The following is a 19,502-nucleotide window of genomic DNA, read 5'->3' as shown; positions in this document are numbered from 1 at the left end:
TGGGAACCAGACACCCTTTTTGCAGTCACTCCTTCGGCTCCCCATCATGTTGAGTAAAGGGTGGTTTGCCATTGCCTTCTCCAGTCATCTACCCACTGCAAGCTGGGTAATTTTACCAACCTCAGAAGGATGAAAGGCTGAGTCAAGGCTGAGTCAACATTGAGCCAGGTATGTGAAACTGACTTCCGTCAGCACTGAACTCAGGTCATGACTAGAGCTTTGACGGCAATACTGCACCTCACCACTCTACACAATGGGGCTCATATAATTCAACATTTACTGGGTTCAATTCAAGATATTATCACATATACGAAGCCCCTCATGGCCTTGGATGTTCATATGTGACAGAGCTTTACTGGCAAATAGACAAAGAAATGAACGAACGAACGAACGAACAATGAAGGAAGGAAGGAAGGAAGGAAGGAAGGAAGGAAGGAAGGAAGGAAGGAAGGAAGGAAGGAAGGAAGGAAGGAAGGAAGGAAGGAAGGAAGGAAGGAAGGAAGGAAGGAAGGAAGGAAGGAAGGAAGGAAGGAAGGAAGGAAGGAAGGAACCAACCAACCAACCAACCAACCAACCAACCAACCAACCAACCAACCAACCAACCAACCAACCAACCAACCAACCAACCAACCAACCAACCAACCAACCAACCAACCAACCAACCAACCAACCAACCAACCAACCACCCACCCACCCAACCAACCAACCAACCAACCAACGAATGATATAAAAGAAACTGGTTTCTGAGAGGCACCTATTTACAAGTTATTCCAGTAAAATGTTCCAATTGATCCAAGCTTCATACATTATCTTAGTGCCTTCCCATTGTTATAGTCACTTCAATTCTAGACTAAAAATTAGTCACTCCCATATTGGTGTTACTGGGTTCTGTTTGGTTTTCTAGCCCTTTTGTTTAAAAAAAAATCTAATTTCTACCCTCAGGTAAGTATAACCCACACTGTTGCTTGAACACAATCTCTGAGACAGACTCTCTCCCACATGGTGCTTCTCATAAAAGGATCGCTGTTCTCCCTCAGGAAGTGTCAATTTTCTCTATATATAATTCTCTCCCATCCATCCCCAGGAGCTTCCCTGCTCCATAACTGAGAGAGGTTCTCCTTAAAGAGGTTCTCCTGAGAAAAGTTCTCCTTAAAGAAAACTACCAAGCCACCAGTGTAATTAATCAGTATTACTGTGTTATGGTTAACTCCAGGACCTTAGAACAGATTCCCTACCTGAAATCTGCCCTGCCTGGCCCTTAATCAGAGAAGGACAACTCATTTTGAGCTGGCCCTCAGCTACCAGAGAATGGAGCTACCACAGAACAAACATTCACTCTGGCCCTCAAATCAGTTCACTCCTCAGAACTCCCTGTCCTCTGGTACACAGTACACAGCTAAGGGCCTTGATGTTAACTTGAAGGAACTTTTCCTCCCAAGTCATTTGGTTGCTCCACCAATCAGAACACAGGTCAGCTTACCCAATCAGGACACTTTCCCATTCCTATGATGTTTTCCCCCACCCTGTTGTGATAACGCCTCGTTCCTCTGACTGACTTGCACTTTTAAACCTATATTTTTGTTGTGCAGTCCATCACATTCAGTCCAACTCTCTCAGACATACAAAGCAAGACAGATAAAGGAAGATTTGAAACCAAATTTGCAGGGATCTTGTCTCTTCCTCTGTTGCATACTTTACTGCTTAAAGCTGAATTTGCAAGGCTTGCTGATCTTTTCCACTTGTCAAATGGTTGAAATATACTGCACTCAAGGACTCTTATATGCACCATCCCTTTGTTACAGCGAGTTCCTACAATCGCTTTGAGAGCTCTGAAGCTGCAAGTTAATTACACCATGTAAAAGCTGATGCTTCTGAGCTAATTCATCACTGTTTCTGTCAAATGGGAGAGAAAAATACACAGGGGAGCACGTTTTCTTGGCTGTGGTGATTAGGGTAGAGAACTCTCTATTCAATAGTTGACCTTTTAATTTCCTATAAGCTTCTGAATAGGACAAAGGGCAAAGTGAATCCACTGACAGTCCAATAGAGGCATACTACCTGTATTGCTTAATAAACCCTGTTCAAAGGAGAGCCATAATGCTCGCCAGGTTTAATGTTATGCCTTCTGCCTTGTTACATGGCAGATTTAATAAGCAAGAAAAGGCTAAAAGATTGTGCCCATGTAGCAGTGGCTCCAGTTGGAATCTCTGCAGCCCTGAATTACTTCACTGTCTCTCACATTCAAGGAAATCAGATCCAAGTACATGAATCTCACTCCTTTACATTTACCCGGATCTCCCCGATTTAATTAGATTACACTACTTGTTGGACAACCCTGATCCTTCTCTCTGTATGATAGTGGCAGACTTTCTCCTGGAAATTACTAAATGCCAGTAGATTTCCTTCGTCCTAACATGTATATCCTGTATTGTATATGCTTTTTAATCTGTTTTTATTATTGTTGTACTGCTGTCTATGCCAATAAAGGCTTGCTTGCTTACTGTTTCTGTCAAACCCTTTGATTATAAGATTTTATAAGAGTCCAGAAGCTCTGCACTCTTTAGAAGCATTCAGGCTTTCAGTTTATAGCAGACATCTGAGTTGGTTGCAGCCACAGTGAATTCAATAGAACTTTTTTTGTTAGAAATCCTACAAGGATTGTTCCTTAAAACCCAATGCTGGAACAACTAAGGAACATTAGGAAATTTATGTTTGTATAATGAGCCCACAATTGGTCTATATTCTGAGCCTTAAAAGGGGGGATCGTGTACATGTTTGTATTTGTTATGAGATTGTGCATCACTCGAAATATCAATCATTATATTGTAAAAGTATGGATCAATGCTGTTGCTACTGTATACAGTATGAAATAATAGTTCTGTCACTTTGAGCCCCATTGAAGTCTATGGTGGGAACATTTAATTAATTTTTCCCACCATCGAACTTGCTGAAGAGCCTGGAAGATTCTGTGCTCTGCGGTGGCTCCATTGGAGCCAATGGGGAATTTCTGAGTGTGTAAGCACTGGCTGCACATTTTTGAAGATAGAAACACCAGACTTTCAAGGTGGCTCCAGGAGACCTCCTGGTAACAGCATCCAGGCTTGGTGAACTTTGCTTCTGGGGGTAGTGGAAGGGGATGTGTTGAGAGAGTTCTGAGAGAACTCAGCCAGCAGGCTTCACGTGGCACCCCACTAGTCACTTCTCTCCAGGATGAAGATGAGCCATTGATTAGCACCATTGGGGTTCGGTCAGTCAACCAATTACAAATTCATCTAACAGTAGCCTTGTCTAGGCCATATTTTACTAGCTTTTCCCCCCCAAGACTATCATGGGGGACCCTGTCAAAGGTCTTACTGAAATCAAGGTATGCTACATCCACAGCATTCCCTTCATCTACCAAACCTGTCACTATATCACTGTTGAGCAACTGCCAGTCCTAAATGCTTACTGATTATCTGTTTAGTCAACTGCTCTAGAATCTTTCCTGGTATTAATGTCAAGCTGACTGGGGAGTAATTGTTTGGGACTTGTTTTTTTCCCTTTTGGAAAATGAGGACAACGTCTGCTGGAACTTCTCCTGTTCTCCATGAACTCTCAAAGACTGTTGCCAAGGGTTCTGAAATTACTTCTGCCAGTTCTTTCAATACCCTTGGATGTAGTTCATCAGGCCCTAGAGAGTTGAATTAATTTAGAGTAGTCAGATATTCCAGTACTAGTTCTTTAGGAGCAGCAGTGGCGTAGGTAGTTAAGAGCTTGTGTATCTAATCTGGAGGAACCGGGTTTGATTCCCACCTGAGCTGTGGAGGCTTATCTGGGGAACTCAGATTAGCCTGTACACTCCCACATACGCCAGCTGGGTGACCTTGGGCTAGTCACAGCTTCTCGGAGCTCTCTCAGCCCCACCTACCTCACAGGGTGTTTGTTGTGAGGGGGGAAGGGCAAGGAGATTGTAAGCCCCTTTGAGTCTCCTGCAGGAGAGAAAGGGGGGATATGAATCCAAACTCTTCTTCTTCTTCTTCTTCTTCTTCTTCTTCTTCTTCTTCTTCTTCTTCTTCTTCTTCTTCTTCTTCTTCTTCTTCAACATGGGATCATACCCAGTAGTTTCCCAAGTTTACTGAAATAAAATTTCCTAAAGTCTAGAATGTGTGCCTGGTTATGGCGGATTCTGCAAGAGCCAACATCATTGCTGTCGGCCTAGTAAAAACTCCATTTGGAGAGAGAACTTCCCATGGCTGCCGCCTACAAATCGAAGCAGTGCGACTCTTTTCCCCTCCAAATGGTGTTTTCTTGACTCACTGAAATAGCGGGTCATTTGGAAAACGGCGGCGTCCACCCAGTGCTGAGTGAGCGGCACTGAGGAGATGCCGTTGTTTTTCAATGCGCCACTGTTTTTTCAAACGTACCTCCTTGTCCCTGCATAGCTCCATCAGGACAAGGGGACACGCCCCCTGCCCTCCAACCCCCAGGCCATTGCCTGGGCTACGCGGGCGTGTCCCCTCGTCCTGATGGAACTATGCAGGGACAAGGAGGTAAGTTTGAAAAAAAGCAGTACACCTTGTGCAGAGGTGCTGCTACCGGCCGTGGCAACTCCAGGGTAGGCCAGTGCTGGTGTCTTGTATACCAGCACCTCACAGAATCCGCCTATATTTGGCACCCCCTTTCTACTGTTTAACAAACTCCAGGAGAACCAAGTCACTCTCAACTAAGGATCCCACCAGTTCTATCTGTCTGTCTGTCTGTCTGTCTGTCTGTCTGTCTGTCTGTCTGTCTGTCTGTCTGTCTGTTCAATTTTAGTATACTGCCCCATCCCCAGGGGGCTCTGGGTGGTGTACAACATAGTCGTCATACAATACAATAACAAAAGGGGCAATTAAACAACAACCAATGAATACCTAACATTAACCAAAACAGTATAAGCTAATGCATTAAGCCCCATAGACTAATGCATTAAGCCCCAAAACTAATTCAAAACAGCGATTAATACATAAAAACAGCAGTCCACAAAACCCTCATTAATTAAGCCTTCATTGTTGCCTTCATCTAAAATAGCTGATTCCCGTGTTGCCTGTTCCACATTCTGGACCATGACATTGTCTACAAGGAAAGTGAGAAATTTGTTGGACCTTATAGTCTTGACAGAGTTTGACTTCCAACAAATATTAGGATAATTGAAAACTCCCATTACTACTACTTCTCTCCTTTCTGAAAAGTTTGGTCACCTGTTCCAGGAAGTCTTCAGTCTGGCTGGGAGATCTGCAATAGACCCCCACAATGACATCACTGTTGTTCTTCTCCCCTTGATTTTTGCCCAGATACTTTAATTTTGTTTACAGTTGACTTGTTCCCCAAGATCCTGTTCACATACTATACTACCCCATCCAGTTTATTCATTCTAAATGAGAAAATATATTACAGTTTTGTCTCAAATTTTCCTTTGGAAATTTTCCATTGGAAAAACTGGAAAAAAAATTCTTGATAGATGATGTTTCTTATTTTGTTACCCAGATATGGAAGTCTGCACTTATCCTTGTTGAATTGCATCTTGTTCACATACACCCATCAGAATATCACGAGGAACCCTCTCAAAGCCTTTACTGAAGTCCAGGTAAACAACATCAACAGCATGTCCTCGATCCAGTGTGTTCGTCAGTCAAAGAAGGAAATGAGACTGGTCTGGAAGGACCTGTTAGGAACAAATCCATGCTGGGCTCCTTGGATCACCAAGTTGTCTTTCAGATTCTTGCAGGCTGTCTCCTTTATAATCTGCTCCAGAATTTTTCCATCTCACCTGGGATGGAAGTCAGACTGAATGGCCTATAGTTTCCTGGGCCTGCCTGCCTGCCTGCCTGCCTGCCTGCCTGCCTGCCTGCCTGCCTGCCTGCCTGCCTGCCTGCCTACTTACCTACTACCTACCTACCACCCTACCAGCAAGAGCCAGTGTGGTGCAGTAATTAAGAGCAGGTGCACTCATCTGGAGAACAGGGTTTGATTCACCGCTCTGCCACTCCCTCCCTTGCATGCCACCCCTCCCCCTCTCTCCCCCTCCTTCTGCTAGGGTGGGTGGGCCATGTCCAGATGCCGGGCCCCCTCCCTCCCTTGCATACCACCCCTCCCCTTCCCTTGCATGCCACTCCTCCCCCCTCCCCCTCCCTCCGCTAGGGTGGGTGGGCCATGTCCAGATGCCGGGCTCCCTCCCTCCCTTGCATGCCACCCCTCCCCCTCTCTCTCCCTCCTTCTGCTAGGGTGGGTGGGCCATGTCCAGATGCCGGGCCCCCTCCCTCCCCTTCCTTGCATGCCACCCCTTACTCTCAGTTTATTAACTATAAGGGTTATAAGGGTTTCTTTCGAAACACATCTCCTACAATCCTGCTGGGTGACCTTGAGCTAGTCACAGTTTCTCGGAGCTCTCTCAGCCTCACCTACCTCACAGAGTGTCTGTTGTGAGGGAGGAAATGAAAGGAGATTGTAAGCACCTTTGAAACTCCTTCTTTTTGCAGATTGAGAGAACATTCTCACTCTTCCACTGGAGGCCTTGAAGATGATGGACAAGCATGCTTTCCTCACTTAATACCTTTTGCTGTCTTTTATTGCTGCCAGCTACTCTCAGTGTGCATCGGCATTTCTGGCATCAGCTACTTAGGGTGTCTTCATGACCTCGCACTCCTGCGCTGGGTCACTGTGTACATGCTGTTTCGAGGAGTGCCAGGGATGCAGCGCGCTGAGGGGGCGCAAGAGCAGCAGCGTCGGGGCGGCTGCACTGTCACCGCCCCTGTAGTGGGGAGTGCCGGGAGATGCTGCGCTACTTGAGGAGAGTAGCGTGGGGCTTAAGGTAAGTGGGGAAAGGGCCAAAGACTCTGCAAGCTCTCTAGAAAGGTCTTTGAGAACTCTTGCGTAAATACTGTCTCGCCCAGGGAATTTGTATTCATCCTTTGCTGCTAGGTGCTTCACAACAACCTGTCTTTCCATGTCAATCAGCAGCCCATGTCTTGCTAGATGAGTCTTTTCCTTTCTTCAGAGAAAAAAAAACCCCGAGGCAAAATAAGCGGTGAGCCTTTCTGCTTTGCCTCTGTGTTCTGTCTTCTGGAGTCAGATTAATTACAATCAAGCTTCCCAATTCCTCAGATACCCCAGATAGATCCTCTCCACAGACCTGCACATTACAAAAGTCCTAAGGACCACAAGAAAAGCCCTGTGTCACAACAGGATGTCAAATCCAAATATTGTCCAGATTAATATTGCCAACAAGTAGTTGTAAAGGGACATGATGTCCAGTAATTATCTTGCTTCTGAAAAAAATATTGTGGACATGATGTCCAGTAATTATTTTGCTTCTGAAAAAATTATTTCCCCAAGAAAAGATATCAAAGCTTGTTCTTTCCTCATCAAGATAATCTGCATTACTGAAACTGCCTCCTCCACAGCATCTGGATTCCATGATGACTCAGGAACAGGATGAGGCAACAGCGATGCTGTGATGCCTCCATCCCCAACCTGGCCTTCCCTTACCTGGGGCCACAGGAGTTCCTGTTTTGCTGCACTTCCTCCAAAATCATCAAAAGTGACAGAATGGCGATTTGTCCTATTTATTTTGTGTCTTCTCATTTAAGAAATCCAGCCTTTCATTCCTTCTTTACAGTTGGTTTCAGTTTCTCTGAATAAGAACATAAGAACACAAGAACTAGCCTGCTGGATCAGACCAGAGTCCATCTAGTCCAGCACTCTGCTACTCGCAGTGGCCCACCAGGTGCCTTTGGGAGATCATGTGCAGGAGGTGAAAGCAATGGCCTTCCTTCACAAGCAAGGTTCTGAGCACCTGGTCTGCTAAGGCATTTGCAATCTGGAGATCAAGGAGGGATCAAGATTGGTAGCCATAGGATCGACTTCTCCTCTCCATAAATCTGTCCAAGCCCTCTTTTAAAGCTATCCATAGGTTAGTGGCTATCACCACCTCCTGTGGCAGCATATTCCAAATAATTCAATCACAACGTTGCCAGTGAAGAAGTGGTTTCCTTATTAGTCCCCCCCTACCTCCCCTCCCGCCCCCTCAGCATTTTCAATGAATGCCCCCTGGTTCTAGTATTGTGAGAAAGAGAGAAACATTTCTCTGTCAACATTTTCTACCCCATGACTGGGGTAGAAATACATTTATGACTGTTGATGTTTGCACTAGTGTTTTACTTTGTTTTGCTTCCTCTTTACAACTTTTCCCTAGAAATGTGCTCCATTGGTCTGTGCTCACAATACACACTCTCTTCCTGTACTCCTTACCTAAAAGCTAGGGAGTGACAAGTCTTAACTCGCCTAGTAACAATCAGTTGTGGTATTTCGCCCATAACCCAGCTACACCTAGTTACAAATACAAGCTAGAAAACTCATCATCATGCTACAGGCAATAACTATGTTGTTTACTATATGCACTTCTGCTCATTGTTTTCACATGTGATACACTCGCTCTCGTTCTCCACCCTGACTTGCCTACACCTGATTTATTCACCAGTCAAACTTTCAGCATTCCCTGTCATTGGACAGAGCACCTGTCAGAATCCTGAATAATCACCTTTTGCTCCAGGTGTTTTGTAGCTAGCTAAGTGCTCTCCTACCAGGTAACTTCTGGTTCTCTTGAAGCATTAGTGGCAAGGACCATTGCTAGCATCATGGTATCTTACTTATCTCTGCCCCTTCAATGACCGTAAAGAGTGTGGGGTTCTTTTCTGTTATTTTCTGTTCTAAAGAATGAGTGTGTCTATGTGTGCATGGTGTCTATAGTTAAAAAGATTTTTTTTAAAATTAAGTGTTCTAAAATGGTTTAAATTTGGGGAGCCAGTTTTGAATCATGAAATTAAATGACATTTGAAAAGATATACCACTTCTCCCTTCCAAGGCCAGCCCTCAGGGTCCACAAACATTTCATAGACATACTGATACGTGCAGATTTCATCATGTCTGTTTGAGCCATGATTTTACTGAGAAGACACTGATTATGGAGCAGATTGGAGCAAAAACTTCAAAGATATACTGTTTATCAAGCCATCCGTGCCCATCTACCAGTGGGTGAGATAAAACTGCCCTCATGCATTGATGAGTCTTCATCAGCACACGTAATCTTCTATATACTAGAAGTATAAGTATCCACATTAGTTGGGTGCTGTGTGGTTTCCAGGCTGTATGGCCGTGTTCTAGCAGCATTCTCTCCTGACGTTTCGCCTGCATCTGTGGCTGGCATCTTCAGAGGTCTCTACTCTATGAGCTACTCTATGAAACTGGGGTGCTGTGTGGTTTCCAGGCTGTATGGCCGTGCATTCTAGCAGCATTCTCTCCTGACGTTTCGCCTGCATCTGTGGCTGGCATCTTCAGAGGATCTCTACCCTATGAGCTACTCTATGAAACTGGGGTGCTGTGTGGTTTCCGGGCTGTATGGCCGTGTTCTAGCAGCATTCTCTCCTGACGTTTCGCCTGCATCTGTGGCTGGCATCTTCAGAGGATCTCTCCTGACGTTTTGCCACAGATGCAGGCAAAACGTCAGGAGAGAATGCTGCTAGAACACAGCCATACAGCCTGGAAACCACACAGCACCCAAGTGATTCCGGCCGTGAAAGCCTTCGACAATACAGTATCCACATTAGTTTACCCGGAACAGAAATCACCATATTTACCCAAAAAGGGGACTATGTCATGAAGGTATCATGACACTGTACACCCAAAACAGAAGGCAAAAGAATAAACACAGTCCTTTTTTTTTGCATAGCAATAAACATACCTAGCTTCTATACACCAAAGTAGAAAATAATGGTTTTCACTCTTCATGGGTTTTTTTGTTTTTAAGTATTCACAAGCAGTATTGATTGGGCTGTTTTAGAATGAACCAGCAACAGACGGGGGAGGGGGCGGGGGTTGGTTGGAAGCCCCTTCTCACAAAAGTGCGTCCGAGGGATTAGGGAAATGGTCAGGTTTTTTGTTTTGTTTTGCTTTTATTTATTTTATTATTTATTTATTTATTAAATTTATAGGCCGTCTCATCCCCAAAGGGCTTGAGGCGGCTCACAACATGACTGTTTCCAGAACAGTAAATCAATATAACATAAAATCTAACTCATTAAAATTCTGCAGCAATTAAAACAATAAATACAAATTAAACAACAAAGGTTGTGTAAAAAAACACACACAGGCGCCTGGTCTAAAGGCCAAAGGAGAAGGGAGGAGAAGGCAGGGCCCAGGATGGAATCAGGGCCCTACCAAGATGGAAAAGGCAGCTAAGTTCCGGTTTCAATGGGAGGCAATAGAACCCCGGCCAACCCCTCCAAAAGCCCAGTGGAATAGCTCCGTCTTACGGGCCCTGTGAAATTCACCAAGGTTTCGCAGGGCCCGGACAGCTGGAGGTAGAGCATTCCACCAGGCAGGGGCCAGAGCCGTAAAGGCCCTGGCCTGGGTCGACGCCAGCCGCATCGTCGCAGGGCCTGGGATCACCAGCAGTTCTGCCGTAGTCGACCGCAGCGGCCTATGTGGGACATAAGGGGTGATGTGGTCCCGTAGGTATGAGGGGCCCATTTTAGCCAAGCTCTGTCTGAAGCTCATAAGCAAAAGCTAGAGTGGAATATAATTCTGAGCTAGAAACATGGATCAACAGAGCAGCAAATGTGGGATACGCTGTACCCTGTATCTGTAGCGGTGAAGCAAACTCCATCCTTCTGGTATCAGTACTTCTTAGGATTGGCATTTGCCCAACAGGGATGGAACAGTGAAAAATCAGTGTTGGGTGACAGTGTTATTTTTTCCCCACAGAATTTTACCATAGAGTTCCTGGAAATTCCTAGAGAATTCACATGGCCTTCCCATCTCCCCATCTCCCTAGACTTCCCGCCGTTGCTCATCCTCTTCTTACGATTTGCCTAGTAAGAAACTGCAGTCCCAAAGCCAGCCAGCCAGGCAATTGAAGCTCCTCCTTCCCCCCTTCATTACTCACGTATCCCAAAAATCAGTATTTGCAAAGTCCTGCATTGCTTTCACTGCTGCTCCTCTCTGCTAGTGAATGAATGTGCAAGGTTTTTCCAATGCTAGTACGGGACTAATTTCATCTCAGCACCAATCATTTGATTTTTATGCCAGAGTCAATAACCCCTCCCCATTTTTAGAAAGCCAACACAGTTTTTAAAAATCCTCTTCTTGCACCAAGGCAAGAATCTGTGGTTGCCTAGCAACAGTCACTGAGGGATTGCATTGCTTAAAGCGACAAGCTCCCCTTTTTATCACTTTTTACTTTTAAAACTCCCCCAATGTGTGTGTGTGTTTTTTAAAAAAAGATGTTGGATTTTTCTGTAAACCTGGGGCCTTTTTCAGGTTTGTAGAAAGATGTGCCCACAATTTCAGCCACTTCATTTAAGTATCCAAAGATATGGCTGGAGTGTGGAAAGAGCTTTTCAACGAATGACACCCTAACTAAAAATCAAAGGGTTCACACAGGGGAGAAGCCATATAGATGCCTGAAGTATGGAAAGAGCTTCTCAAGAAATGATATTTCAAAGGATCACAGAGGAGAATTCATCATGGAGTGAGGAAAGAGATTGATCCCTAGCTGTAGACATTTCTTACAAAAACAGCTTTCATTGAGAGGCAGAAATGGTTTTCATCAAGTTCTACTGCCCCTCCTCTTTATTCCCCGTTTACTAGAATTATGGTAGTTAAAGAACACCATCTGGAATGGGACCTAATGTTTTAATGTTTAATGTTATTATCAACTTAATTTGGGTTTGTTGTTTTTCTCTACCATAATGACCGCAGCCAAGAAAACGTGCTCCCCCCTGTATTTTTCTCTCCCATTTGAACGAGGCCACTTGGCACACTACCTGTATGGCTTAATAAACCCTGTTCAAAGGAGAGCCATAATGCTCGCCAGGTTTAATGTTATGCCTTCTGCCTTGTTACATGGCAGATTTAATACGCAAGAAAAGACTAAAAGATTGTGCCCATGTAACGATGGCTCAGTTGAATCTCTGGCCCACCAATTACTTCACTGTCTCAGATTCAAGGAAATCAGATCCAAGTATGTGAATCTCACTCCTTTACATTTACCTGATCTCCCCGATTTATTTAGATTACACTACTTGTTGGACAACCCTGATCCTTCTCTCTGTATGATAGTGGCAGACTTTCTCCTGGAAATTATTAAATGCCAGTAGATTTCCTTCGTCCTAACACGTATATCCTGTATTGTATATGCTTTTTAATCTGTTTTTATTATTGTTGTACTGTTTATGCCAATAAAGGCTTGCTTCGTCTGGGGTTTGTTGTTTATGTTTGTTTTTTAGCCACTCCGAACCTGGCCATTGGGTCAGGGAGAGCATAAGAACATAAGAACATAAGAACAAGCCAGCTGGATCAGACCAAAGTCCATCTAGTCCAGCTCTCTGCTACTCGCAGTGGCCCACCAGGTGCCTTTGGGAGCTCAAATGTAGGATGTGAATGCAATGGCCTTCTGCGGCTGTTGCTCCCGATCACCTGGTCTGTTAAGGCATTTGCAATCTCAGATCAAAGAGGATCAAGATTGGTAGCCATAAATCGACTTCTCCTCCATAAATCTGTCCAAGCCCCTTTTAAAGCTATCCAGGTGAGTGGCCATCACCACCTCCTGTGGCAGCATATTCCAAACACCAATCACACGTTGCGTGAAGAAGGGTTTCCTTTAATTAGTCCTAATTCTTCCCCCCAGCATTTTCAATGAATGCCCCCTGGTTCTAGTATTGTGAGAAAGAGGGAAAGATTTCTCTCTGTCAACATTTTCTACCCCATGCATAATTTTGTAGACTTCAATCATATCCCCCCTCAGCCGCCTCCTCTCCAAACTAAAGAGTCCCAAATGCTGCAGCCTCTCCTCATAGGGAAGGTGCTCCAGTCCCTCAATCATCCTTGTCGCCCTTCTCTGCACTTTTTCTATCTCCTCAATATCCTTTTTGAGATGCGGCAACTAGAACTGGACACAGTACTCCAAGTGCGGTCGCACCACTGCTTTATATAAGGGCATGCCAATCCTTGCAGTTTTATTATCAATTCCTTTTCTAATGATCCCCAGCATAGAGTTTGCCTTTTTCACAGCTGCCATGCATTGAGTTGACATTCCCATGGAACTATCAACTAAGACGCCCAAATCCCTTTCCTGGTCTGTGACTGATAGCACTGACCCCTGTAGCGTGTATGTGAAGTTTGGATTTTTTGCCCCTATGTGCATCACTTTGCATTTTGCTACATTGAACTGCATTTGCCATTTCTGAGCCCACTCACCTAATTTATCAAGGTCCGCTTGGAGCTCTTCGCAATCCTTTGTGGTTCTCACCACCCTACATAATTTGGTAAATTATGGCAGGATATTAAGTTTAATAAGGTAAGAACATAAAAATAAAAATCTCTTAAGAACACCTAAGAACTGTTTTCCGATAAAGCCGAAAACCTTCACAACACAATACTATCAAAGTCCATCTCAGCTGGGTGGCCCAGAAAAAAATACCATGATATTAAAAAATACAATGTTATTCGTTGCTATTGAACACTGTAGGAAAACCAACAAACATTCCCCCATTAGTAGACACACTTGGTTTTTCTAACAAAGCAATCAAGGCACTTTGCCTGTTGTCAAATGAAAATCTGTTGTCAAATTAAAATCTGGAAGACCTAGGTCCGTGGTGGCGAACCTTTGACACTCCAGATGTTATGGACTACATTTCCCATCAGCCCCTGCCAATTGGCCATGCCGGCAGGGGCTGATGGGAATTGTAGTCCATAACATCTGGAGTGCCAAAGGTTCGCCACCACGGACCTAGGTTCAAATCCTCCCTTTTGTCATGCAAGCTCACTCATACATTCTCAGTCTAACCTTTTGGGCTTTCGGGGAGGCCAGCCGCTGATACCCCCTTCCCCCCTCCCTGTTCCTCTTCTTTTAACATCTGGGACCCTGCTGTCCCCCTCTTAGAGGAGTTTGAGCCATTAGACGCCATTTGTTTGCTATTTTGAAATTTTATATTATGTTTAATATTATGTTTTAATTTGTATCGGTACTTATGTGCCGTTGTATTATTTGTTTTTTGTCGTTGTAAACCGCCCTGAGCCCTTCGGGGGAGGGCGGTCTATAGGTTTAACTATGAATGAATAAATGAATGAATGAATGAATGAATGAATGAATGAATGAATGAATGAATGAATGAATGAATAAATAAATAAATAACCAACCCGCCTCACTGGGTTGTTGTAAGAATAAAAACAAGGAAGGAGAACAATATGTAGCTCTGGTTCATCTTGTGCTCTGAATGTTTGTTTGTTTGTTTGCTTGTCTGTTTGTTTGTTTATATATCATATTTATAAACCGCCCACCCCCAAAGGGCAAAAGGTGGAGTATAAATAATTTTTAAAAACTCTCCTCCATCAGTAAACATAGCTAGATCTTCTAACAAAGTAGTCAAAGCAGCTGCTTCTGTTACTTCGGTACTACAGCCAGGCATTAGTCATGCAAGTAGTGATGTGTGCTGATATAGTGTGTGCCTGGAGGACCACATTCCTATAGTGCTTGAATATGCTGTCAGAAAGCTTGTTGCGTATGCGTCTTCAATAAGTGGACAACATAAAAGGGCGAGGAAGGAGAACCACACCTCTGGAGGACAAACAGGCCATCAGATTATAAAAGCATTCAACTGGTTGGAGGCCTCAGAAGGATACCAGGACCAGGAAGGAGAATTAGAAGGAGACCGAGGATACCTTAGAAGGATACCAAACGAGGATACCTTAGAAGGATACCAAGCTCAGGAAGGAGAACCATGTGGATACGGGCAATATTGGTGGTTGTGCTGGTATGCCTCCTGATTCTACACATTTGGAAACTGCTTAGTGTGTCCAAGAAGTACCCGCCTGGACCTTCGATATTAGAGTCTGCTGCACAAATAATGAGATATGGATTCAGAGTTCATCCTGATCTTCTTGCTAAGGTACTTTTTCCTATTTATTTATGTATTTATTTATTTATTTATTGATTGATTGATTGATTGATTGATTGATTGATTGATTGATTGATTGATTGATTGATTGATTGATTGATTGATTGATTGATTGATTGTTTAATCTTATATACCGCCCTATCCCCGGAGGGCTCTGGGCAGTGTACAACAAAATCAAAATACAGCTAAAAACAAACAAGATTAAACAATTAAACATCCATACAAATTAAACAATTAAACATCCATACAAATAGATTACCAATCCCTTTTTAAAAACAGCGGTTAAAATCTGTTAATCTAAATAGTTAATCTACTGAAAAAAGGCAGTGAGCATACAACCGATAGTGTGTTTATTTCTAAAGGGGTTTAAAAAAAAGGCCTATTGGATACATTCATTCAGACATGGGTCCACATGCTAGCTGCCTCAAAATGTTTTATTTGGTTTGGGCAGAAAGGGCCTATATGTGTCTCCATGTAGAACTAAATATGGTTCTCTTAAATAGAAAATGAAACCTTTAAGTCAGGGGTTCTCAACCTGTGGGTCGCGACCCCTTTGGGGGTCGAACGACCCTTTCATAGGTGTTGCTTGATGCTGGCAGGGGATGATGGGAACTGTAGTTCATAACATCTGGAGGGCTGCGAGTTCGACACCTATGAAGAACAGCCCGTATCTCACCATCGTTTATACACGCATCTTGTATGACATATAAGAATTTGGATGTTATCTCAGTTACGTTATCATTTCTCAACAAATATACAATTTTTTTGTTGGTCCGAACACATATTTCCGATGGTCTTAGGAACCGAGACACAAATAATTTTATGGCTGGGGGTCACCACAACATGAGGAACTGTATTCAAGGGTCGCGGCATTAGGAAGGTTGAGAACCACTGCTTTAAGTTAAGGCATGTTGGAATGGATGGGAAAGGGCTAGAATAATTATATGAAGGAAGTATCGAGTAAAGATTTGTATGGGATTAAATGGCTTCTTGAAGATGCCTTACAGAAAAGGAAACTATCGAGGAATCCAAGTGTGAACTATGGATAGTTTTATGCTAGTGCACTAAAGTCATCATATCGAGTGGTCCTGCATATATTTATTAGTTGCTTCAAGACCTCGTGTGTGCCACATGCTAAGTGTTTGGGCTGCAGAAACTTTATGGATTATCTTTATCTTTATTAACCTTTAATAGGCATAGATAGATCGAGATTTACACAGACACATTCTGCAGTCTCAAGTATAGTTCAATAGCAAGAAAATAGTCCACATAACTTGATGGTTGACTTCAAGGGATTCAGATCACTTCAGATTTTTTTTAAAGAAATAGCCAGAGCAAATGACAGTAAATACCCCTACCCATCAATGTAAAAATACAGTCTAATATAAAATTGCAATATAAATAGATCTGTTTAGCAAGTTAAAAGCAAAATAATACAGCAATAGGTATCCTACCTTGCCTAAATATTAGACAGTATGTATCAGTTAGATTGGAGAAGATACTTATCTTTTATAAGAAGTTCTACGTTTGTTTTATGTATCATATTTGATATTTAAAAATTTGATTCTGATTAATGAACCAATTTGGTTTAGTGTACTGGTATAGTATATTTAAAAAAATACAGTTAAAAGTAATAAAATGGGAATAAGTTAGCACTTTAAAATGGTTGTCAGGTATAAAGCTACCATACGTGTTGCATGAGCATTGTAATCTCCAAGAAGAAAACGTATGGCAACAGTAGGGTTAGAAATTTTCCTCGCCACTAATAAAGGGTGGATTTATGGATTATTAATGAACATGCTTGGTTTTCAGCAACTTCAAAGCTGTATATTTTTTTTATTTATGCAAACTAGCATTCCTATACTGGCTCTTGGTTTATCTTGTGCTCTGAATGTTAACCTCCTAATTATAAAACACTGCTGACCCCTGCATTAGGAGCACCAAAACAAAAGGGAATAGAAACTTCTTTGATTGCCCACATGCCTTGCAGTCTGTTTTTAAGCGTTCAAAAAGAATTCCACCTGAAATTTATCACATTAAAAAAAAATAATTGTTTGTAGAAGGTGTGGTTAACAGTGGCATCTTCCACATCCAAATGATGTGGAAGATTACACACTGGTGAAGAATACACCACTCCCAAACTTACTGTTTCCTAGCATAGAATATGAGAAGTTATCCTTCCTTGTTTGTTCATGCAAGACATTGCAGCCGTAGGTTGCTACTGGTATTGCCTTATGTTATTGAAAATAGTCCTGACTCACTCGGCAAGCACTTCATCATTTGCGGTCTACCCCCCACGATGCTCTTCATCCTTCCAAATAAGCATCTATTAAGGAAGCAATTTGACACTCCCCAAAGGCAGCTCTGTCATCAAGCTCTGTTTGTTCGCCTATCAAAATGCGTATATTCTCTGAAACACTGAGAATCTTTTCTGATTTATGAGGATTGTATATATGACAAACCAGTTTTACAATATTCTCGACCAGATCCCTGGAGGGCCCTCATCTTTGGACACGTTCTGCTGAAATAGCTCTGTTCATCTGAGCAAAGCTCAGTTTTTCTCCTGAAAACAGTTGCTTCTTATTAAACTAGAAAACAATATGAAATTTGGTAGGACAGCAGGCCGTGCACTGGTAGATCTTAATCCTAACGTTTCGCCAGCAGCCCAGCCCAGCATCTTCAGAGATCAGCCTGAAGATTTGGGCCACAGATGCTGGCGAAACATTAGGAACAAGATCTACCAGACCACGGCCACGCAGCCCGGAAAACCCACCACAACCAGTTGAATCCAACCGAGAACGCCTTCGACAATATGGTCTTTCCTGGCCAGTACTGTCAGACCAGTGTTTTTAAACGGGTCTGGGGGAAAAAAGAGATACCTTGTGCTTGGATGAAAGGGAATGCTGGCCTCCTGTATATTTTCAGAATGAACCTACCCTCATGGGGTGGGGTTTTTATCACCATCTTTTATCGCTTTTGGTGTTTGCTGCTATAGTTTTAAGTGAAATGGTTGTTGTATTGTTTTAATTTGTTTAATATGATGTGTGCCACCCTAAGCCCTATTGGGAAGGGCGGGATATAAATCGAAAAAATAAATCAATAAATAAAATGTAATTGTCACTGGTGATCTCTAGGCCTTAAAGGAAAGAACTAGCATTTTTAATTATGGATGGAAACTGATGGGTAACCGTAGCAGATCTTTCAATCTGATAATAAATTGCCACATTTTGGACCAACTGAAATTTATGGACCATTTCCAATGGCAGCCTTACGTACAACACATTCCAGTGAACTAACTTGCAATGTGATTCGATCATGGATCATTGTAGCCAGATTTCATTCGTTTCTTGTTTTGTTACATTCTGTGTCCTTGTATTTGAAATGAAAACAAAAACCAAAACTATTGCTAAATTGCTTAAATATACATAAAGGAGGGCACATCTGTTGGAAAAAAGCTGAAAACAAATGCATAGGAATGTAAATCCTTGAGGCTGATCAACATATGTTTTTCTGCATTGAAGCTGTTCCATCAAGAGGGTTTTTGTAAACTACAATTATTGCAAAATTGACAAAAAGGTCCCCACTAACAGGTCATTGTAGTAATCAATTATACAGATGTGCAGTAACCAAAAATTGGAAGTGAGAGGATATGCTGGCAACAAATAATCAAAATCCCTCAGTTCTCCAAAATTAGAATCACATGTAGTAATGCTTTAACCCATCAGTAAATATACAGTAAGACTGCCAGCATGGTGTAGTGATTAACAGCACTGAACCATGTTTGGTTTCCTACTCCTCCACATGAACTAGGTTGGATTTCCCACTCTTCCACATGAAGCCTGCTGGCCTACCTTAGGCTAGTCACAGTTCTCTCAGAACTCTGCCAGTACCACCTACCTCACAAGCCAGGTGTCTGTTGTGGAGGGTGGGGGAAGGGAATGCGATTGTAAGATGCTTTGAGACTCCTTATGTTAGAGGAAAAGTGGCGTATAAAACCAGCTCTTCTTCTCTTTCAACCTATACCTTCCAAGGACTATTGCATTCATAGTATAAAATGATTTCTAGCAACCTACACATTCTACTTAAGTAATTCTTCTTCCATCCCATAATCTTTGTAATTTTGTCCATGGTCATGTCAAACTGAACTTTCCAAAGCCATATCTCTGCCTTCAGGAGCTTAGCTTATCTCCAGTGTTGTGCTATCAATATCTTGTCATTACTAAAACCTTACTGATCTGTTCATGGGCCTAGAATAGCATAGGACAGCATGGAAACTGGATGAGCTACCTCCAGAAAAACACTCGTCCAAAACAGGGAAGTACAACAAACTGATTTATAGCATGAATAACAAGTCTAAACGCATTAATAGTATTATAAATACATTCTTATACATGAATAGAATAGCACTGGAACCAAGTTCATTCATAAATCCCACAGATAGGAGACCATTCATGAGTAGAGGCAATGTTTCAACAGTCAGTTTGTGATGGTGTAGATAAATCACGTAGGCATGTGGGAGCCGGTTGCTTA

At 42.8% G+C, this 19,502-nt stretch overlaps 1 protein-coding gene across 1 annotated transcript in view; it reads left to right on the top strand.

The window, feature by feature from the left end:
- Window positions 1-14,703: 14,703 nt before the first annotated feature.
- Window positions 14,704-19,502, top strand: part of LOC125437765 (cytochrome P450 2C3-like) — a 158,989-nt gene continuing 154,190 nt past the window's right edge. Inside the window, exon 1 of the mRNA XM_048505712.1 lies at window positions 14,704-14,963. Within this exon, the coding sequence (XP_048361669.1) occupies window positions 14,796-14,963 (168 nt within the window). The 5' untranslated portion in view covers window positions 14,704-14,795. The remainder of the gene's footprint in view (window positions 14,964-19,502) is intronic.

The sequence above is a fragment of the Sphaerodactylus townsendi genome, linkage group LG08 (genome assembly GCF_021028975.2).
Source record: "Sphaerodactylus townsendi isolate TG3544 linkage group LG08, MPM_Stown_v2.3, whole genome shotgun sequence".
In the NCBI taxonomy this organism is placed as follows: Eukaryota; Metazoa; Chordata; class Lepidosauria; order Squamata; family Sphaerodactylidae; genus Sphaerodactylus; species Sphaerodactylus townsendi.
Note: the sequence above shows the minus strand (reverse complement) of the source record. Positions and strands in the feature narration are given on the sequence as shown.